The sequence below is a fragment of the Atractosteus spatula genome, chromosome 7 (genome assembly GCF_055471065.1).
Source record: "Atractosteus spatula isolate fAtrSpa1 chromosome 7, fAtrSpa1.hap1, whole genome shotgun sequence".
Taxonomy (NCBI): domain Eukaryota; kingdom Metazoa; phylum Chordata; class Actinopteri; order Semionotiformes; family Lepisosteidae; genus Atractosteus; species Atractosteus spatula.
The window spans coordinates 42214827-42237391 of NC_142712.1; the positions used below are offsets into that span (position 1 = coordinate 42214827).

General features: G+C 46.8%; 1 protein-coding gene across 1 annotated transcript in view; it reads left to right on the forward strand.

The window, feature by feature from the left end:
* The window catches only part of LOC148831029 (MAP kinase-activated protein kinase 2), a 51882-nt gene that overhangs the window by 25206 nt on the left and 4111 nt on the right, over window positions 1-22565 (forward strand). Inside the window, exons 2-9 of the mRNA XM_088921822.1 lie at window positions 6344-6483; window positions 17197-17261; window positions 17514-17593; window positions 17867-17993; window positions 18396-18471; window positions 19575-19699; window positions 21383-21468; window positions 22213-22293. Coding sequence (XP_088777948.1) covers window positions 6344-6483; window positions 17197-17261; window positions 17514-17593; window positions 17867-17993; window positions 18396-18471; window positions 19575-19699; window positions 21383-21468; window positions 22213-22293 — 780 coding nt within the window. The remainder of the gene's footprint in view (window positions 1-6343; window positions 6484-17196; window positions 17262-17513; window positions 17594-17866; window positions 17994-18395; window positions 18472-19574; window positions 19700-21382; window positions 21469-22212; window positions 22294-22565) is intronic.

A 22565-nucleotide genomic window follows, 5' to 3' on the forward strand; every position in this document is an offset into this window, starting at 1 on the left:
GGGCTCAGAGGGAATTGAGGTTTCAGGTTGGTCCCCACTACCTGGCCACCCTGGAGCTTTCAAAACCAGTGCTGTTGATTCTCCAGCTTTAAATCTCATGGAGAATTGACTTGAGTGTATTTGGGGGTGTGATCATGGAGACTGGGAAAGATCTGAATGTTGTTGCTGCAGTATTTTCATATGTAGTGTGACATTGGAAGAACTATATCTTTTTTATACTGTAGTTGTTGTTCTTTAGCTCTTTAAGTATTCTTACAAGCACAGTCTTTAAAAGTGCAGTTTTAAAACCATGATTATTTTACATGTGTTTTAGAGAAATTCCAGTCGGAAGGATGTAAGTTCTGAAATGTTAGTACTGTATTTCTAATACAGTGCTATCAAAAGGATTCTTTATTTTAGGTCTTAAGACCAGTTACAGGAGACAAATTGGCCTGTCTAGCCTGTTGAGAATTATCATCTATGTATATTGTAATACCCATGGAAATGTGGAATCCTAATGTCAGAACTACAGGGTTTAAAATTTCTGCTTCAATTAGAATTTTTGCGGGGGGAAAAACAGCAGATAGTGGAAAGGAAGGAAGCAGTGACCTGATTTTGAGTTAAAAGAAAAACACAGACTTAATGCTGAGATCTTGCAGGACTTGGAAATGGAGCCGTATCTCTTCGTATCTGTAGCTTTGTTGCAGGCTATTCCACGAGCCCATTAGGACTCCTCAGCTCCCGGAGATGTTCATCATCCCTGCTGGTCTTGGAGTGGCTCGGCCTGGCTGGGCGCTTGCTGTGTTGTTAGCAGCCGACGCTTATTTAATTGTCATCTCCTGCGCCCGCAGGCTCTTGTCTGGGCACACCAAGTTCCTGCTGCGCGCCGAGACGAGCTGCGCTGCCCTAGATTCTTGTTTTCTTTCTCCCTTGCGTCTTCCTCTGGCTGCAGCAGACCTGCACGCCTGCCAGCTTCTCACGGGGCTCACGGGCTGCAGGGTCCTGGCGTGAAGATGCCGAGGGAGAGCGTGCCACTGTTCTTAGGGGTTTGGCTAGGGGGGCTCTCGCTCAGTCCTGCGGCGGGGGACCTGGGTCAGGCTTGTGCCTGTCAGCGCGTCCTTCCCAGCTCAAGGCCAGGAGCTCACGAGGGTTGACAGCTGCTTCGGTCTGTGTTCACGTGCTCGGCTACAGCGCTGACCTCGGTGAGGTCTAGAGAAGACTCCTTTTGCACAGCAGTTTGAGCCATTTCGAGTGTTCCCCAGCTGCAGGCTCCCATAAGCTGGTGCTTTTTAGTGGCTGCTGCCTTGTTTTGAGTGAATGTGGGCTGGACGGACAGCAATTGAATGGGACCCGTGTAAAAAGATAGGCAAGTACCCACGCATGCCTGACTGCCCCTGTTCTCTGTGCTGTAGGAGGCGCACACTCCACCAGGGTGCGTGAGGGAGGTGTGATGGGGGTTTGGCCGCAGGGGGTGCCGGTCAGGCCGGAGAGCAGTCGGCTCGAAGTTGTGTCAATTACAGGGAGGACAATAGCAGGGGGGCAGGCCTCAGCAGCGTAATGACACTGGCAGAGATGCCCGTGGCTGGCAGCACCAGTCCATCTGCCCGCTGACCGCGACAGCCGCAGACTCCAGGATGACAAGATTCTCATTTTGTAGCGGTTTGATCCATTTCAGGCTTTCCCAGCTGAGGGGGAGGAGTGGGGATCTCGGATAAAAAGTACTGTCAAAGCCAAAAAGTGAAAGTGCCGTGTGTAATTGTGCAGGAGACGTCTCGGTTCTCGTGAAAAGGGAGCGGGTTCACCGCTTGATGCAGGAATTTCAAATTCTTCTGTCTCTCCCTGTTGTGCTCTGTGTCATTAAGGGGTGGGGAAAGTTCACAGGCGATACCAAGACGCTTGAAAACCAACATGACTATTTTGAAGTGTTTTTTCTAGGTTAAATCTTAAAGAGACAGCTCCGATTATTCTCCCTCCTGGGTTTAACCTGGAGGTTTGAAAAAGCTCAAGCCAAGCTAGAGGTCTTTGTGTTAAATGCTGGCTTGGGAGCCCTGTGTTTCTCACATTCCAGTGGCTTATCATGATGGACCTTTACCCTACCTGGATAGGTGTAGCACTTCCCTGCAGTTCTGAGTAATCCCCTGTAAATATGCTGTGCTCTGTGCCAGTTAAATACCGATTTTCTCATGAAAATGTGCTCGGGGTAAATGAGCAGAGAAATGTATTGTGGTGCATTTTTTATTGTACAATTCACTCATACACAGAGAAGAGAGTTGCTCATATTAAATGGTTTCACAGATGTGCATCAACAAAACTTAATATATGGATTTTTTTCCTTCCCTGCAAATCTGGAAAATTTAAATGGTTTTACGATAAGTGAAGAAAGTTTTGCCATAAGGCAGACAGCATTCTGAGTGTTTCTCAGGACTTGTTCAGACCTGTCATTTTGGAGTAAAACCTTAATTATTTTGAAGCACAGGACATCCTGAGAAAAAGGGATCTTTATCTTGGGGGAAAATAATTCAAGACCACTTTCCTGGACAGCAGACAAGTTATCCATTTCCTGTACTCCTAACTTTTCCCATCTTCCACGGCGTAGCGGTATTATCTGGGGGAGAGGGGTTAAGGTCACCACCACCCCACGTTAAAAACAGTAAGAGCTCTTCTGCCAGAGCGGTAAGGCCCAGCGTGCGCGTGCTGCTGTGTAGCGTTGGCACGAGAAAATAATCACAGAGGTGTCATGCCAGCTCTGCCTCTGCTCTGGCCCTCTTTTGGAACTCCTGGGGGTTCGGGATTCCATCTGGAATGCGGCCCGTCGTCGTGGTTACAGTGCGAGAATTCCTCAGCAGCCCCGCAGGCCAGAGTATCACTTACAAGGCCGGGGAGCCACATTCTTTCCGTTGCTCGTAATGCATAGCGGTGTAGGTTGGAGCAGAGTGTGCACAACACATCCCACCACAAGACTCCGCTGATGCCTTCGACTGGGGGAGAAAGAGAGTCCCCGTTTCTCTGTGGCGCATTTAAAAGCAAAGGAGAGAGAAAAATCATTTTTGCCATGATTTGAAATCGCCTACTCTTCTCCCCCTCCTTTATTTGGTACAGATCAGAGTTTGATGCGGCGAAGACGTTCTTTAAGCACGTGAAAGGGGTTGCTCAACCCGTCCAGGTCTGGCCGGTTCTTGTGTAGAGCAGTCTGCACAGTTCCACTGGGGTGTCATGACGTCGCGTGAGCGCTTTGCTTTGCCTGCTGTCCTCCAGCTCTGCACAGAAGCACTGGCTCTTCAAGTACTGGAGAAGCGTGCCCGGTCTTCCCCAGGTCACGCTCCTTGGCCGCGTCTCTCGATCACCTTTCTGATTGTGGTGGGCTTGTTCTTGCGGTTCTTCTAACTGCAGCCGCTTGAAATACAAGACAAGACTGGATGAGATCCTTGGATCGGTTTGCTCCTGATTACTCAGTGGGATAGATGGGCTGACCGAACATAACATAACTTTCTTATTTTCTTAACGCGCTGGCAGTTGTTTGTGTAAAGCTCTTAGAACTTATCCGAACAATTTTCCACTTCCATTGAGAAGCACGCCAAGGCTGGTTTTAGCAGCGCAAGGCCCTTATCCTGTATTTTTTATCAATCTTCAGCTGTTTTCTCTAAATCTTTTGCGCTTTATAATTTGAAAGTGAGAAGCGTAATCTCGTTGTCGGCATGATCTCAGCGCCAGCATTTTATTGGATGTGACCCAGTGTGAGTTTGGTAGTTGAAGAACCTGGATGATGAACCTCAAAACTGTGCTTCTCAAATAGCCCTCCGAGACTGTCCAGAGTGTCCCTAAAAGCCAAGGGAAACCTGTCACACCCACACTGAGTAAAGAGTGAAACCACGACTGCGTCCCCTGTTAATACTGTGATGGTACCGACAGGGGACCTTGCAAACTGTTACAAGTTTTTACAAGTAGCTTGATTTGTAATACAGAGATTTCACTAAGGTTCTGTGATAAACTTTTGACATCTGAAGACTTTATTTCCTGAAAAACACAACCCCACACCCCACGTACACACCCTGTCCCCCGGCTGGTGAGATTTCGAAGCTCTGGAATGTTGTGTCTGTGCTGCGGCTCTCCTGCAGGACATCTTGTTAAACCTCACCTGAGGTGTGTTGTTGTGGTCGGGTTGTCCGAACAGCCCGTTGATTTCTCCGCCACTGAAGGAGTGCGGCAGGCTGACCAGAAGACTCTCGGGGCGCGACTGGGCTCGGGTTAGAGGAGGCCCCAGCTCTATGAATGGGGTGGATCCCCTTTGCCCTTAGTAACAGGACCTGAGCGGGCGGGTGCAGGTTGCCCGAGGAGGGGGTGTGGTGGGGTGCTGGTGACCCCGGGTCTCTCTGCGGTCTGCGCTGCGTGAGGAAGGTTTTTTATAACCGGTGGACTCCGATGTCCTTATTTGGGTTCTGTGGAGGTGCCCTGCTGGTGTCGTGGGTGCATTCTTCGGTTCTTATCTGCGGCTCAGACCAGCACGATAACAGGCAAGCGGGTATTTCTGCACTTCCGAATGAGGGACAGCTGCCCAGTGTACTGGCCTTTTTTTGAACTCGTGCTCGACCTCCCCCAGAACTCCTCTGTGTGGATGTGTGGGGGGCAGGCTGGGATTAGTATGGGAATGTGCCAAGTAGAAGTTCGTTGAGAAATTCCGCACAACAGCACGGAGGATGTGACCTTTCCTTTTTCATCTGAGCCTGTTTTGGACACCTGTCACCCTCTGGTCCAGGGCTGATCGAAGTGGACAGTGAGAAGGCTGCTGCCGGCCTCTGCTCTACCTCCCTCCTCTCAGCCCCACGGTGGTCAGACCGACAGGGCTCTGTTTCAGTCCAGCATTTCTTTTCCTTGGAAAATCTGGGAATTGTCTCCCAGAAGGTTGTCCCCCTTCTGGCTTTGCCTGTGCCTGTTATGAGTTCTCTTGCACAAGGTTTTCGTAAGGTTTGGTCGGGTTTTTCCAAGTGCTCGGAAGTACGTTTGGTAATTCCTTCACTGGATCGCACTTCTTTCCTTCTTTTATCCAGTTCAGTGAGTAGCCGTCTCCCGTGTCGGTGGATTAACACACAGAGCGCTGGCCCCTAGGCTGTCTCTCGGGGTGGCTAAGCTCCTGTCATCACTCAGGACTGCTGGCTATTAATAGCGTCCTGGCTGTCTCCCAGTGTGTGAGCCACTAGGGGCGTCCAGCTGCTCTGACAGCAGCTAATGATTACCAGGATGTGGTCTGTTCCCCCTGGAGCAGTGTAGACGCTCAATCCCTGACCCTTCAGACACATGCGGCAGCATGAGATACGTCACAGGCAGCCCGTTTTGTGTTTATGGCTTCAAGTAACTTTTCTTGTCAAATGTGTTTGTAAAGGGACTGTAAAAATAACTCACAACAAAAATGGTTTTTAGTTTTGAAAAATAAGTCAGTGGTTCCATGGTCAAATGGTGTTTTCACTTCTTTCATGCTGGATTCACTGGCAGAATTGTTTGATTCTCACAGCCACTCGGTAGTATGTGCTCAGAATGGTATAAAGGGCCTTCAGATATGGCAGCTGGTTCTTGATCACCTGACTCATCAGATTTTAGGCTGTGAAGACTAGAGTTAGGAGATTCCTGCAGAGGGTTAGAGGCTCAGACTGTATCCCAGATAACACTGAGGGGTGTTTCAGCTGTTCAGAGCAGCTGAATGGAGGGTCCCCACTAGAAAAAATTCGCTTTTCAGTCATAGGTGCAGCAAGCCCTGACTGTGAGCTTGCTCCCGAGCCTGTGGTCTCGATCGGAGAGTCCGAAGCTGAAAACATGAATGACCCAAAGCTTGGTCAGCAGCCAAAAACAATCTGGGAAAATAAACAGCAGCTTCTCCGACAAAACTTTTGTCAGGCTTTAAATCGGATTTCGCCAAGCTGGTCACAATAATTCTGACTTTATTTTAGGGTCAAGCAATAGACACAGATGGTGGGCCAGAGCTTGTGATTCCTGTTCTTCCCCTCCAGATGGCAGCATTCTATTGGAAACGAGCAAAGATGGGGGTCAGCAGCTGGAGTGGCAGTTCCCAGCTCTCGCCACAGGGGGGCGGTCAGCACCCGTTTCTTCGTGCTGTTGCTGCCATGCGTCATCAGGTGTAGCTACATCTTAACCTGTTCGGCTCGTAGGCTGTTTATCACCTGCTGAGACACGATTAGCAAGTACCTCTTTGTGTAGAAACCCAGGATGGAGTAAAAATCATTTCTTTCCCCTCTCCCCTCTTTCCTTCCCTTTTCTCTGCGCTTCCTTTCTTTCTTTCCTCTTTTCCCCCATCCCTCTCGCTTTCCCCTTCCTCCTTCCTCCCTGCCCCCTCCCCCCCGCCCCCCTGTCTCAGATGCTGCAGGACTGCCCCAAGGCGCGCCGGGAGGTGGAGCTGCACTGGAGGGCGTCCCCCTGCAGCCACATCGTGCGGATTGTGGACGTCTACGAGAACCTGTACCAGAGCAAGAAGTGTCTGCTCATCGTCATGGAGTGGTAGGTGCCCCCCAAAAAGCCAGCCCCTTCCCCGTCGGGCTCCGCAGCTGTCACTCGGCTCGGGCTGCACGCCCACACCCTGCGTGGGGAAGTCCAGCAAAAAATCCTGTGTCCCCCCCCCCCCCCAGTGTGCTCATGGTAGCATAGTGCCATAATGAGAACATCTTTCTGGAAGAAGTCTGTAATGTGACTAATTACTGTTGAGGCACTGTTTTTTTTTCAATGTGCATGTTGGTACAGCAGGGTTCGGCAGGAGCAAAGCCCCTTTCTGAAGGGTCCAGAGCCCAGACAACTGCTCCACGGTGCTCTGCAAACGCAGCACCAGCTTGCACGGGCCGCCATGAAGGAACTGGCCTGTGTGCTCTAACAGCATAGCAGCTAAACGTGTGCAGCCTTGGAATAAGAACCGTGGCAGATTGTCAACACTCTCATCCACGTGAGCAGAAACATTCTGCTTCTGTCTGCAGCTGAAAGAAAACATCCGTTATTGTGACTCCACACACTTGTCAGCGATATGACAAGGCAGTGCGACGTGCTTTCTGCTGGGCCAGGCGCTGAAGTACACGCAGGTCGTCTTGACAGAGCAGACTGCTGAGTCGCGACTCCATTAGACAGGGTCTCATGTGAGCAGGCAGCCCGGCAGGTGTTGCTGTCTTCGTGGGCCTGTTGGCTCAGTGAGAGACCTGTAAAGAAGCACTTTGTGCACAGGAGATGCCGCTGTGGATGAAAAGGTTGCACAGAGCTGGTAATCCGGCTTGGGAATGATCACTTTATCACTGACAGCTCCTGCCCTACAGGGGCATGGCTCAGTCAAAGCCCACCCTCCTGAAATTCCTGGCTCTGATTCCTGATTCGCAGGCTATGCATAAGCTTTATGGTATCAGTGGTATCGGTTCCATCAGACGAAAGGTTTGCAAGGTGGAACAACTCTTGGTGTTTTCTCATCCATCCGCATACTCACACCCTATATATACACACATTACAGGAACTAAAGGTAGTGTGAAGTTTCTTGCGAAATGCAGAAATAAGTCTGGTTATGAAAGTGCACTCTTCGCTTCTAGGGGAGAGGTCACTGGTGCCTGGTGTTCGAGGCAGTGAGTGCACCGTGGGCTTCTGCGTGTTCTCCACTTGAACGTCACTGTGTTAGGCTGATAGGATTGGGCCCGACTCCCATCTTCCCATTTGAATGACTTGCCTTGTATCCAGAACGCTGTAGGCATCAAGGCCCGATAAAGCACACTCCTTCTCGCGACGTGAGCTGCTCGTGACCTTCACGTGCTGTTAGCACTTACTGTTTGTGGCAGAGTTCCTGGCCTGCTCGGACCACCCAGAGGCAGGGTCAGGCACCTTTCAGTATTTTATTAAATGGGTTTCTACTAAGATGGCACTGGAAAGCACAGGGAACTTAGAACGGCTTTTTGAAAGTCTGAAGAGTACCGCAAAGCACATTTCACTGGGCGCTACACAGCTTCAGAAGCTCCTTGGCCCAGCTGTGATTTTGGAGTGAAACACCTTGCTTCTTCATAGTGCTATGCAAAGTTAGGTCTGAGCATTTTGCAAATCTGAAAAGCTAGAGAGCGTCAGTCTCGTGTTTCTGGGGTGGAGAGGGTAACTATAACGGTGCCAAAATTAAAAACACGGATGGCATTTGGCACGCTGTGTCCGTGTGCTGACCCCTCAGGAGGGACAGGTTGTACACTGTGTACAGCACAGACCTGAACAATGGGGGAAAACCCGGGACTTTGTCAGTCGGGCCAGAGAGGTATAAGTTATTTAGAGAGTTTTTTCAGCGCTGGCCTTTGTTCACTTGGCAGTAATTAACAGTATAGTTCTGTCCCACAGTGGTTTTTGCCTGGTCCTGGCAGCACACTGGTCAGCGGAGCTCTGTTGAAGTACAGTGGTTTCCTGGCAGGGGATCTGGTTGTCGAAGGGTCAGCGGGTCAGCTCTCTATCTGGGGCAGGTTCCGCTGCGGACTTTCCCTGGAGTCCATCTGACCCCTGGAAGTGACGTCTGATGTAAAAATACCACTTCATCCAAGTCAGCAGGCTGCACACTAGTGCATTCCAGGGGCCCGTTCTGCAGACATTTCACCCAAACCATCCTGAGAACACTCAAGTGAAAGGCTTCAGGCAGTATAAGCCGTGGTCTGAGGAGTCTCGTCTTCTGGGTAATATTTTCCTTGTGTGCTTGGAGACGCCACAGTTTAAAATTTGCATTGCGGCTGCTGAGTGAAGCATACAGGTGTGACTATAAGAAACCACTTACCTGTTTTTTTTGTATTCCCCAGAAGCATTAACTATGCATTTCGGTTTAATTTTTTTTTTAGTTTGTGATGAGGTTGAGGAGGCAGTCCTCCTTTGCTCATTTTCTTTGAATTGAGGAAAACCACTGACTTTGAGGAAATTGAGATCTTGAAGTCTTGGGTGGGCGTTCTTTCCGGTTTCCAGAAATTTCACATAATGGAGGAGTTCTCATGCACTTTGAGCTGGGGCCTCACTGTGGGTCTGCAGTCTAGTTCTGACTTCCCAGACCTGGTACAGTCATTCTCCACCTCGCAGTAGTCGCCACTCTCTGCCATGTGCCTTTCGCGTTAAATCGAGAGCTGGATCTCGGCAGCCTTTCCCATCATGACCATTTCACGAGAAAAGTAAACCACCATCTGGGAAAGCAGAGTGGCGGCCTTCTCCGATTTCTGCGATTCTGCTGTCTTTAATTTCGTTTATCGTTTCTTTAACTTTTCGTTTCACAATTGTTCGAAAGGAAACTGATTATCAGGGCTTCCTCTGGAATTTTTTTTAGTTATGTTTTTAAATAAAATTAGAAGTTGGTTGCTTTGAAAATAATCTTAAAAGGCCCCTCCAGTCCCCGAAACCCCTCTCCTGTTCTGTGATCTTGGAGAAGGAAAAGCCCCCTTTTCCTTCTTTCCTGCAGCCGCAGGTCTGTTTTTCTTGCCAGCGGTGTGTTTTTGGGGCTTATCAAAGGTCGTGTGCGAGACGGGACGTCTGGCGGTGTGATTCTCAGGTGACTTTGGGGTTCCTCCTCATAAAAACCACATGCAGTCTAGAACGTGTTGGCAGCCTGTTGTACCTACTGTAACTCCCTTTTATGTGGTTTTCATCACCTCTAGTGCAGTGGGCTGTCAATTATATCTTGGGTACCGGCTGGTCACCTTTAAGTACGAGCTTGTTTCATTTCATTGTGAAATAACAGTTGAAGCTCTAATGGGAGTTTTAATTTCATGTTCTACAGAATATTATTGACCCCAGCGACCCTCTCCCCAGACTTGCAACTTTTTTTGACGTGTCTAGTCTCTGGTTGAAGGTCGTGATGCCGACCTTTAAGATCAGCCAGAAACGGCTTTGGAACAAACTGTGATGGAGATTTAACCAAGATTAAAAAGGTGGACTGAGGTGCTCGGTTCAGACCGAAACCAGAAGACGGACTCGCAGATGGGCAGAGCCGGTAGGCCTCCAGCCCTGAACATCAGGAGCTGCAGGTGTGGAAATCGGTAGTAAATGTAATTACTGTTCGGCTGGGTTGGAATAACTGCGGGAGAGAGCTTGTTTGGCTCTGAAGCTGTTAGAGATAGTGTAGCCACTCCTCTCGTATCCTGTATAGCTGTGGATTCTGCTGCAGCAGGAGCTTTTTGGCAGACCAAGACTCCTCACTGTCCGTGGATTAGCGCTGAGTGGGTCCAGAGCCGTAGGTGCCTGGAATTGAAATCCTCAGGGGGCAGGTTTGCAGTTTCCACACCTGCAGGGTGTTCCTTTAAGCCCTGGAATGTGTCTGGTTGCTCTTCTCTGGACTGAACCCTGAGCTCTACAGTTTTAACATCCTTTGATTTAAAATGATATATAATTATATAAAATAACATGATTATTGAAACACCTCTTCGGAGTGGCTGTGTAAGTGGTTAAATAAGATTTTAAGCATTAAGACTTGTGACTGGAGGGCTGTTATCACTGAAGCGGTTGTTGGGTGAAACCAGAGCCCCAGAAAGCCCTGCAGAGTTCACAGCTTGAACCCCCGGCCTTTCCTGACTGTGTGAACAGGTGCCGCATTGCCACCCGCATTTTCAGGTGTCTCATTGTTCTGCCGACAAGATTTCCTGTTTAAATCAGACCTCTTTGCCTTTTTCGTCACTTGAGCAAGGCTGCCGGGGCTCGCGGTGGCTGGCGTGGGGCCAAACTCACCACCAGACTTTCCTCTCGACACCAGCCTGTCCCCCCCCCCCCCAGGTCACCAGATGACAACAGAGACGTTTGTCACTCCGCCAGTCAAGCAGCCAGACAGCAGCGCGGAGTTTTACGTCGCAGATTTTCTTTTTCCTATCGGCGGCGAAAAACAAAAATGCACATGACATTTGGGTTTTCTCCAGCGGAGCCCCTCGGGGACCTGCTGTGTCTCTTCACGTCTCGGCGTCTGACCGCGATCTTAATTCCCACGGCTCGCCGCGCTCCACCGTGCTCGTTTCCACACGCAGCTGGTAAAGGCACGAAGGGCAGGTTCTGTGTTTATGAAACGGTTGTTTTCTCCATCATTCAAAGCGAGATGTCTTCCCTCTGGAAGACCAGCAGCGGCACGGGGGCTCGGGTTGGGCAGGGAGCTGCAGGGCTCGAGATGCCGAGGCCGGCGTGACGCCCATCCAGCCCCGCAGCAGCTCCAGCCCAGACAAGCCCAGGGGGGTGGACGGGCGGGACGCTGCCGAGGGGGCTTCTTACGGGCCCACGCTGGACCAGGTGTGATGTTTGATGTTTTGCAAATGAACAGGCTTGAGGAAATGAATCAGCTCAGGTTATTGTAAGAGCCCCCCGTGACAGAACCCAATAGCAAGTTATGATCAGCCGCACGGCGCGCAGTCGGATTCTGAATCAGTTGAAATGAGAGCTCACAGAGAGCGAAGCCCTGACGTGTTTTTTTTCTTCCCCCTTGTGGTTTTCTGGCTTCTGTCAGTTTCTTTTCAAACTATCTGTGGCCTTAGATCTTAATACCCGGTTTCCAGTGAGTGGCTGAGTGGCAGCAGGAGCTTTTTTCTTCTCGTACAGTGTTTTTTTGTTGTTCGAATAGCAATCGGGCTGCCAGACCCCTTTTGAGTCATGCGACCTGCCTGTCACTTCTAGCGTTGACACATGGCGCGCTCTCTCATTTAATTCCGAAACCTGTGTTTAAACCAGGAATAAGCGGTGCTGCTTATCGAGCCTTTTTACAGCAAACGCTCAGTCAGAACGTCTTCAATGCCGCAGACTCACGGCACATTCAGATCTTTAGGTTGTTTTTTTTTTTTGCTGTGGCTGTTTTCACAGCATCTGAAGAAAGTGTTTTTTTTAACAACTGGTGAAGAAGAAAAATGTGCATGGTATAACTGAGTAAGTGTATTAGCAGAAACACGGACCACTTAATGACTTTGAGTTGCATATTCTTTTCATAGCTTAGCTATATGTGCATTTTCCCCCGTAGTTTCCATTTTCTATTGTCAATTATGTCTTCTGCTGATGTTTTCCAAGAGGTTTAGAAATGTCCCCGAGATGTAATGGACCCTTTTCAGGTGAGAAGAGTATCTTTTTCATACACCTTAGTCCCTTACTCACCAAAACCGCACTGACGCCGACAACAGCTAGAAAAACAAACCTCACGCGTGGGACCAGCTCGGATGTCTTGGAACGGTGGGTGGCACCTTATAGTTTTTTTTTTCTGGCGAATGAAGTGAGAAATCAAAACGCGACACAGATTTACGTCTCATTATTAAACGACAGACGAGAAAAATCTCATTTACAAGCAGCCTGACTAATAAGGCAAATCTAGAAGGGAGGTCTTAAATGAAATTGTGTCAAGTGTCTGCTGTCCCGTGCGGTTTCACCACTGGGTTCTTTAGCCCTCCACTGAGAAAAAGAGAACAGTATATGTTTTGAATTGAAAGCACTATAAATGTTGTGTGGTGCTCTTGGTTGTTGAATAATTTGCCAAACTGATCTTTTTTCCCCAATTAACACATACCTCTCCAGTACAACGTGAGATGCAGGCTTGATGTTAAAAGGTGTGATTTCTTTAGCTGTCCAGGCTTTGAATTTTGCCAATGAAGTAAGGGGCGTTTTTGGGCTTTATAAGTTTCGTGGGTCTGCTTTTTGACAGTCTGCAATTATTTATTGTGTCTTCCTGAGCAGAAGTAGGGGTCTGCCTTGTTTTCTGACCATGGGAAAAGCTGTTAAGACTGAGGTCTTGTTGCTTGTGGCTACCTGATATAGTAGGACATCCTTCTTCTCTGAACAACAGCATTTAGCCACATAGCTGAGAAGACCGCTGGCAGACTGTGACAAAGCAGAAAAGTTTTTATCGGAGTTCATTGTATATCACAGTTTTTTAATTGCATCATATTTCACATCTTTACGGTTGTTTCTGCACCTCCTCAAACCACATCTCTGTAGCGGTCTTCCTTGTCTTTGATTACTGTGTTCCTTGAACTGTTGAATGGAGAAACTATTCTGAGTTCCTAGGCTGTGATCAAGGTTGTGACATAAGGCATCAGCATCAAACTGTCAACTTTTTTTAGCAGTTGTACTGTCGTAGAGGAAAAGAAGATAGGTTGTGTTTAGTTTTTAGAAACTTGTCTGCAGGGTAGCCTAGTGGTTTGCACTTCTCAGCTTTTAGTTTTTCATCTCTTCGTTCGCTTTGGTACGATTAACCACAGTATTAAAATTCAAGATGTTACCAGAATTCAGATTGAAATCAAAAAAGAAATGTAAAGGCAGGAAATGGTAAAAATGTGAATCATAATTTCATTTTTTTTAAAGAAATGGAAATTAACTTGATCACCATTTCTTTGCTGAAATATTTTCCGTGAACTCACATTAGCTTGGCAGAAGGAATGTATATATCCAAATCATCAGTATTTTTTTCTTTAAAGATCACAGGTGAAGATTTTCCTCATTGAATCCTTTTCAAATTCTGTATTCATGATATTATCTATTTATGATGTTAATTAAATTAGTTGAATTACAAGACTTACTGATGCCATTACTTAATGTTTACAGGTCAGTCTTCATAAGTTTGTTTTAAATAAAACCATTCCAGTTTTTAAGTTCTTATTTTAATTTTATCAAGGATGTCAGCACCTCAAGTGAGAAAATGCAAAATACGCAACTTCAGTCCGTTCCTAGAAGGAGACAGATAGATAAGATGTGTAAATTGGGCTTTCTCTGCCTTCCTATCAACTGCAGCCTATACCCATTTCCTGCTGATAAGTCAATCGATCCAGAGTTTGATCTCTGGAACACTATGTGCCCCAACTTAGTGATCTTAGTGATGTGAGATCTGACTTGGATGCAGCAAAACGTAGTGCAACTTTCACGGTGTCAAAAGTGTTTTTGTCAGGGTTTTTTCTTAAAGGGAAACTGCCATCCCAGTTTCTCAGACCGGCTCTTTTATCTCAGTAACAAAATAATTAGACAGTATCTCAAAATTGTACAGATTTTGAATTGTGTAAAATCCTGACCTTTGTGAAAGTACTATGTGGTCGCAGGCAGTCGAGAAACCGTGGGTCTCCCGACAGGTAAGAGCGAGAGTTCGCACAAATTGTGACTTAAGCCAACCCTTCCTGCTCACTAGTCTCTGTAAGCAAATGAGAAACACGGTCTCCTGTCAACGTTAATTATTATGAGTGTATTTTTGTCCGCTGGCATGTTGCTCTTTTTTGTAATACATACAAGAGAACAGGTTTTTTGATACTTTTATGTGTCGGTTTCATGAAAATATTAACTGTTATTATTGTATCAGAATGTACTTGGTCTAAAGCCTGTTTACAATGAAATACTGCTGCTTTCGCATCATTGGAAGATGCGGTGCCTCTCTCTGACTCGCAGACAGTGACTGCAGTATAGTGCTGCGCATAATTTGACACTTTGTCTCTTTTGTGATGTAAATAGGAGGTTGTACACGTTACCGTGTACTTGGTAGTCTTATTGTGGTTGAAATGCACTAACCATTGCCGACTCATTATAACCCCAATCTGTAAAAAGTGTTGCATTCCCCTTTAAAGCAAAAGCGTGCTGCTAAACTTTACAGGTTAGAGAAGAGAGGTAACCAGCCTGGGTTCTGAGTAGTTCTGGCATCTGTAGGTTTTTTGTTCCACCTTTAATCTTAACTGGACAGTCCCAAAAATTGTCGGCTTCATTGGTATAATAACGTGTTCTAATTTTGGTGACAGCTTGAACAGACCTGTCAGACCCACAGGACTGAAGCCTCCCAGGGCGGAGATTGGGTAGCCCTGGGTTTAGAGTTCTTCGGTAAAATGTCTTCTAATTGTTCTAGTTAAAATGCTCTTTGTTTTGTTATACCTACGCTATAGATTTGACATGAGCTCAGAATAAACCTGGCAAAGCAGGGTTTTTTTATTATTCCAGTCCGCCTGGCTCTTATGGAATGCCGGAATGCTGGTAGATGATTCGACAATGTCATGGGGCCAAAGATGAACTGAGGGTTTAAAAGAAGCATTTGCAGTGTAGCGTGGAACCTCTGCGGGGAGCGTCCAGTCGAGGGCTTGGGGGAGGCTAGCTGGAGCCCGTCTCTCTTGCGGGCTGCTGGGGTTTCACAGGGTGGGTGTTCTGCACTGCTGCAGGCTCTGTATGCTGCTGGGTCTTCTCTGAATGGTGGTCTCCGCAGTACCTTGGGTTTCACACCCTGGTCGGGTTAAAGCACGGTTCAACTCTGTTTTATTTTAAGGTCCTACTAATCGGCGTGGTAGTCTGAAGAAGCCCAGGTTTGGAAGCATTGCGTGCGTCTCCTAGACAGAGCGTCGGTTGTCGTGTTCAGTCAGTTTTGCACCTTGTAGCGTGCCCCAAATGTGACTTCCTGCCTCAAGGGGGATTTTTTTTGTATGTGTTGTTGTTGTTCTTTTTAAGAGAGAAAAAATAAGTTATAAACTGAAATGAAGGCAGAAATGCATTTTTTGGCTCTTCGTATTTGCAGCGTTGGTGATTAATACCGAAAGTCCTGAAACGTGCTGTGGTTTTTTTCTCGTTAGAGACTTGCTCCTCATCGGCCCGCTCGCCCCAGGTAACAAGCTGTACCCTGGCCCCGGCTTCTCATGTGGTTATAGATATGTGCCAGTTTTTTTGACAGAGAGGAAATAGCAGCTCCTTCCCCTTTGTGATAGAACTTGGGCCGTCTGCTGTTAGAATAACAAAAAAAAGGGTTTTGGGGTGAAAAAAAGAAAAATTAGAAAAATCAAACCAAAATATGTTGGTTATTTTGAAAATTTACATAAACGTGGGCTAGAGTTAAAAGGTGTCGGACGTACATTGCGTTTAATATGCAAAATTATAAATGATTGGTCATTTCATTGCCTGTTGTATTGTAATTGTCCATTATTTGCAAACAATAAATAATATGTCCACAATACATTCTCCAGCCACTGTAGTCTAGGTATGGTGGCAGTGTGGTCTGCCCTCCTGAAGCACAGTTCTTGACGTGGTTCTGAGGAGGTGGAGAAGCTAGCTCTATGGTTTTTGTTGATTTTATGGTGTTACCCGGGAGAATCCTGTGGCTCGTTTGACAAGGCAATGGGATTGATGTCTGCTTGCACAACAGGATGCGTTTGGCCTGACAGATGGCAGTATCTCTGTGTACATAGGCAGGGGTCAGGGGTTCTCCTCCTGAGGCTCTCTGGGCATGGGATGTAACCTGATCTGTCATTGCTGTCTTCGTCCTCCTAATGAACTCATTAAGGAGCTGATTGTGAGGAAGGTCCAACATGGAGTGGACGGGGCGATAAATTCAGGATCCCTCAGATGAGTCATGCAAACCAAATTGTAAAACTTGGCAGACCCCGATGAGTTGTGGCTTGAGACAAAAAATTTTGTGATGCAGAAAAAGAGCAAACGTTTGGTTTGATGGTGTGTTATGCTATAGCAGAATTTTTATGACTATGGTCTAACAGCGTGCTTTGTCTGGCTTTATTCATCACCTGCAATCTTGCAGTAAAGATTTGTGCAATTTCCAGAAGAGCTAGTAAACTGTTTGGGACATTGAAGAATTAAAGTAAAAAGAAACTGAGGTTCTTTGGAAAGACTATTTTATAGTCTATTTATAAAGCTAAAGAACCAGAGGTTTTTTCTTACCATTTGAAATACGTCACATTTTTAGTGAGTGTGAATGACACCATCTCTTACCAACTGTCCTTAGTTATTTTGCCATGTTTTTTTGTGACTGAAGGATTGGAATATTTGCTTTCTAGAAATATATATATATATCATTTGTGCATGTAATATTGGCCTTTATGTATTTTAATTACCTTTCTCTTTTCTGCAGAAAAGAACACAGAAAATGTACACAATACATAGAAGTCTGTTTTAATTGTCATGCTGTCAGATTTCTTTTTTTAAATGTAGTTTTTGATGATTCAAGGATTAACCAAATCAAAAGTGCTTGTGTAACATTTCAGATTACTCTTAAAGAACATCTACTGAGTATTGACTTTATCACGTTCTGTGGTCAAAAAACATTCTGTGCCGCTGGCACGTTACATCTGTAAAAATGCGTCAGAATCATTAATATCCTGCCTCCACTTGTGAACGTCGGCAAGGAAGAGGTGTGAAGTACAAGTTTTTTGTCACCATCTCCGTTTCCATGCAATGTGGTGACCGTTGCACGGGCGCTTCAGACTTCTCTTCTCCTGCGTGCTGCGATGCGTACTGCAGTGCTCCCTTCGTGTTTTGCAGCATGGATGGCGGAGAGCTGTTTAGCCGAATTCAGGACCGAGGGGACCAGGCCTTCACTGAGAGAGGTATGGAGGCTCCTCCCTGTGCTGTACCCACACCTGGAGCTCTGAGCACAGATCTCCTCAGTCCAGTGGTGTACTAAGTGCTGTACCCATTCTGTTCCACAATTCCCAACTGACAAGAGCCCACCACTACTGTAGTCTCAAGCAGAAACCGCATAGCACGCTTGTCATGTATGTTTTTTCAGAAATGAATGGATATAATTTGCTATTGCTTCTAGTTAGTGATACACTTTCCTCCTTCCCCTGTCCTTTTAGAGGCCTCCGATATCATGAAGAGCATAGGGGAGGCTATCCAGTTCCTGCACGGCATCAACATTGCACACAGAGACGTCAAGGTGAAGCTTCCCATTGTCTGAGTGGTGACAGGGTCGGGGAGGAGGACAAAGTTCCGTTTTTCCAATATATTGTCATTGATTAACAGTTTCCCTAAGCAAACACACAAGCACACCAACCACAGGCCTTTCGCTTGCAGGCCCAGCCCAAGAGTTCAGGTTTCCAAATGCTCAAAGAAGGGCTGGCATATCCTGGCCTGTCCTCTGCACGCTGCACATGTATGGAAAAGCAGTTTGTAGAAATGTGGTGTGATGGTCTCCTTTCCTGTTTTACAGCCAGAGAACCTGCTGTATACCTCTAAGAGGCCCAATGCTGTCCTGAAACTGACAGACTTTGGGTTTGCCAAAGAAACCACTACACATAACTCCCTGGCCACACCCTGCTACACACCCTACTACGTGGGTAAGAATCCTCCAAGAGGCTGCACATTGAAGTACTGGAACCTGTGTGTGAGATGGTTAAATCAGTCCCAATGTTGAGCGAAAGTTTCTTCATGCTTCTCTTTACGTAGACTTTAGTTTGAGTTATACAAAGGATCTGATTTTTTAGGTACTGTTTTATGAAGTCTCAGTGGGGCAGGGCTGTAGTTTTCCTTTTCCTGCAAAGGGGAAGAATTAGTTTCAGATTTTCTTTAACTGTATTGTGTTTTATGGTTCCCTAATACATGAAAGTGTTTCTTCTGGACAGGTTAACGTTCAAGAAGGGCTAAAATAGCTTTGAGAAAGTTGTAAATGAGTCTGGAATTTTTAAAAATATAAAAGGGGAGGCAAATCTTGGTTCTCATTTTGTTCTTTTCATTTTTAGCCCCTGAAGTTCTTGGTCCCGAGAAGTACGATAAGTCATGTGACATGTGGTCTCTGGGCGTCATCATGTACATCCTGTAAGTGAATGAACTTTGGCTTGGAGAGGAGCAGGGGGCTTCCTGTAGCCAGTGTGTCAAAAGGCTGTTTACACCTCTGTGTCTACATAGATAACATCTACCTTTGGTTTCTTAGGGGGGGAAGAAAAAGCTTTACGTTAAGATAATTTAAGATAATAAAAAAGCATCTGGCAAATTGCTTTTCCAGCAATTACTGGAGAGTAACAAGGGTACTTGCCCGAACAGAAAACTGAACAGCACCTGCCCTGGCCTTGCTGCTGCACTGACAAATGTGTGGCTGTAAAGTTAAGTTTCATCAGGAACTTATGACTGTTTATCCTCGCAAGAATGAATTGGGAGCCTGAAGGGTAATCCCAGGAGCCTGTCTGTATAAAGGCAGATTGCTGTAAAAGTGTCTTAAAATGTAGTGAAATTAAGCTACAAAATAAAGCACAAACTTGGGCAAAGCGTGACGATTGAACAGTGGTAGGATAAATACAATGTCAGAGCACAGGTTGAGCTGTGTCACCCAGAGGTCACGGGTTTGAGCCTGGGGCATGTCACCAGCCAGCCTTGACCTGGATTGCTCAAGGGAGCTGTCAGAGTATCACCAGGGTTGGGTTGGTATTAGTCGGCCAGAGCTGTGTTAATTATTGGAGAAACGGTAACTCCAGTTACTTGCAGTGACATCAGTGAGAGACGTGATTCCCCTCCCCTCAGCACGAACTCTCCCACAGGGCCCTGTGATCATTGCAGACTGGCAGGACCAGTGTCAGGGCATTGGTGTCACTGTGGGTGTACAGGAGTCACTGCCGGAGTGCAGACTCTGATATCAATTGTTGATTTTCAAAGTGTATTGGAATGAAATAACACAAAGTAATGGGTGATTCCAGGTCTTTTTCTTAAAATGTGTGGTAACCATGCAGGTCCTCCCATCCATAATTCCACAAAGGAATTCCCTCTCCAGGATGTCCTTCTGGTAATGGCCTTTGCAGAAGCATAAGGACATGAAGTTGGCAAATGAGGGCAGGGTTTTAAGCCCATCTGTCTTGTTTGCTTTAAGGCTTCCTTGGTGTACTTGTGTTGTGAAACATTCCTCATCTTCCACCCTCTCTCCCCCGCAGGCTCTGTGGCTATCCGCCTTTCTATTCCAATCACGGCCTGGCCATCTCTCCGGGGATGAAGAAACGGATCCGCATGGGGCAGTATGAGTTCCCCAACCCGGAGTGGTCGGAGGTCTCGGAAGAAGGTACGCCAGCCAGTGTGCTCTGGGCTTGAAGGCAAGCTTGGGGATTTTGGGGCGGCTCTTTGGGAAGAGAGGAGCAGTGGACAAAATGTCTTCTGTTTGCTGCGGTCAGGAAGAGATAAGGTGTGTCTGTAGTTTCTCGAGACTTCAGGAGCTGGTAACTGCCTAATTGCACAAATTAGTAGCTAACGTGGGTCAATGTAGTTCATGTACTGAGAAGCAAAATGTTTCTGAATTTCAAGAGAATTTTTTGTATGTATGTAATGAGCAATTACTTAGACATTTTAACACAGAAGTGTGGTGCCTTTTAAGAGCTTCCCTGTTACTAGAAAGATCAGCAAGCAGTTAGTGTTGTTTTAAATAAAGTAGTGCTCAGTTACTTTTAATCAGGGTCACCTAAATTTGCAATTTTATGAAGTTTGAAAACAAAATATCTCGTACCGGAAGACTTCAGTTTCACTAGTAACACAACCTGGGTGCCAGCAGCTACATAAAACTGTGAGTTTTCTAATTTCTGGAGTGGAATTCTAGGGATTCTCAGGTTTGGCTTCCTGTTTTTGTACTTCAGTAATATTTTTTCTCAGCTCTGCCACTTGTGATTTTCAGCAGCCACTTGTGATGGATCTGAGACTCGCAGACATGCAGCAGCAGTGTCACGCTGCTGTTTCCACAGAAACTAAACAAGAGAAAAGACATTGCAGCCGTTTCACTGTAACTTCTGGTTCAGAAAGGGCTCCCCAGTCAGGGGACGCTGGTCACCCCAGTGATCTTTGTTGTTTACCTCAGAGTGCAAATTGATGGAGTTACTCATTTGTGAACGACTCTTTGACCATTTAATGGTGCCTGCAAATGGAGGAGAACGAGAACATCTGACCTTAGTACAACTCCCGCCCTCATCCCTCCATCCCCGTAGTCAAAATATACATCAAAACAGAAGACCAGTGTCAAACAACAGATGAGAGAAGAAGGGAACACTAACAGAGAAGGAAAATAATGACAACAGCAGAAGCCTCATCATTTCTGTTGCAGTCTCCCAGGTGTGAACTGTCTGGAGTTGGAAATCTGGAAAGCTTCAGGAAAGGGATTTCTCCAGGAATAAAGGATTAATTGGAAAAATTATGCTTTTATAATGGATTTTGACTCCAAAATAGGAAAAGCTGTTGAGGTGCTTATGAATTTGAATCGGTCAAATAAAAGATCTCATTCCGAAAGCTCCAATTACCAAGTTGTTGGTGGAACTGGTGGTTCAGTGAAGTGGTCAAGAGCTTAGATGGACCAAGCCCCAGCAGGCACGGCAGTCACGAGCGCCCTGCACTGGGTAGCTCTGCCCTGCTTGGCAAGCCGTCGGGCATCAGTTCGTTTTCTTATTGTGAAGAGCTGGGGGGGGGGCTGTGTGGGTGGGGGGACAGTTCCAGATTGCCGGCACTCACATGCGGAAGAGGAGAAGGTTAACATACAGGAATGAGCAAGCTGGGACCGAGGAGCGCGGCAAGATTGTTCCCCCTGTACATGTCTGATTTAGTGCACTTGCTTTCACAGAAAGATAAGCCAACCTCATGGGAATTTACTCGCCTACTGCAGGGCAGTGTTCGCAGACCATCAGTTTTATGCTAATGCTTTGGTTATTCTTGAGGGACAAAAAATACCAGATGAATCATTTGGTGCCTTTTTTCCCTCCTCTTTCAGCAAAGCAACTAATTAGACACCTCCTGAAGACCGAACCCACTCAGAGGATGACAATAACGGAGTTCATGAACCACCCCTGGATCAATGTAAGATCTTCACGTCCTCGGTCACAAGCTTTGTCAGTTCAGCCCGCTGGCTGGCGTGTGTGCAGCATTAGCTCACAGTGGCGGGGGTGCACCTCCAGAGTTGGGGGGGAACTTGACATTGAAGGGGGGTGTCCTTGGCTGGCTGCGCTAATGCAATAAGATTGATAGATCAATGAATTTGTACCTCTGGTTCTGGGGCTGTACAGCCCACATGAGAAGAGGGCAGTGGAGAGGTGGGCGTTGGTTTTGAGATGTGTCACATTGCGCCACCCGATTTTCAAATGAAAATCCTGAAATGCAAAGCCTGTATTTTATGAGTGGCGTCTGTGCGGGAGCTGTACAGCCCGATAATTTGACATTTCATGAGCAAAGAAAAAAACTGCGGGGGGGGGGCTTTAACACGTGATGTAACAGATTTCCAGATTTGCACAACTAACAGGATTTGTTTCATAACTAAAAGAGAAGACAAATGTTGGTCAGGCCTTTTGCTTGACACTTATTTTGCGGAGAACAATGAGGGGAAGCCAAGTTGCTGCTGATCTTTGTTTTTAGCGGTGTGGGAGCGATAGCAGCTCCTTGGGTTTTATCACTAAGACAGAATACAAAACCCCTTGGACCTAGACAAAGAGCGCAGGAAGCTGGGCAGTTGTGTAAGCTGGCTGTCCTGCAGTACCGGGAAACGAGACGGCTCATTTTTGTTCTGTTCTCTTTGTGCACGTGTGTACTGTGATCGGCGGTGTCCAGCAATCGATGGAGGTGCCGCAGACCCCTCTCCACACCAGCCGGGTCCTGAAGGAGGAGAAGGATGTATGGGAGGATGTCAAGGTAATCGGAGGCGTGTTTGTGCACTCTCAACAACAATCGCCATATCGCGGCAGTACCGGCTCAGGGTCCTGAACAATGGCTGAAGGAAAGAAGCAGGCCAGCTTGTCTGTTTAACTGAGGGGAGTAATTATACCTCTTTAGGCCTGGAGAAAGAGAAACTGCTTTCCCTCTTCCAGTCCTGCGGACTCTGGTGTCTTCAGGTTTCTGCCATGTGGAGGCGCTCACTTGCCACATTTTTAACCCCTTCATTAGACATAAAAATGGGTTTTATT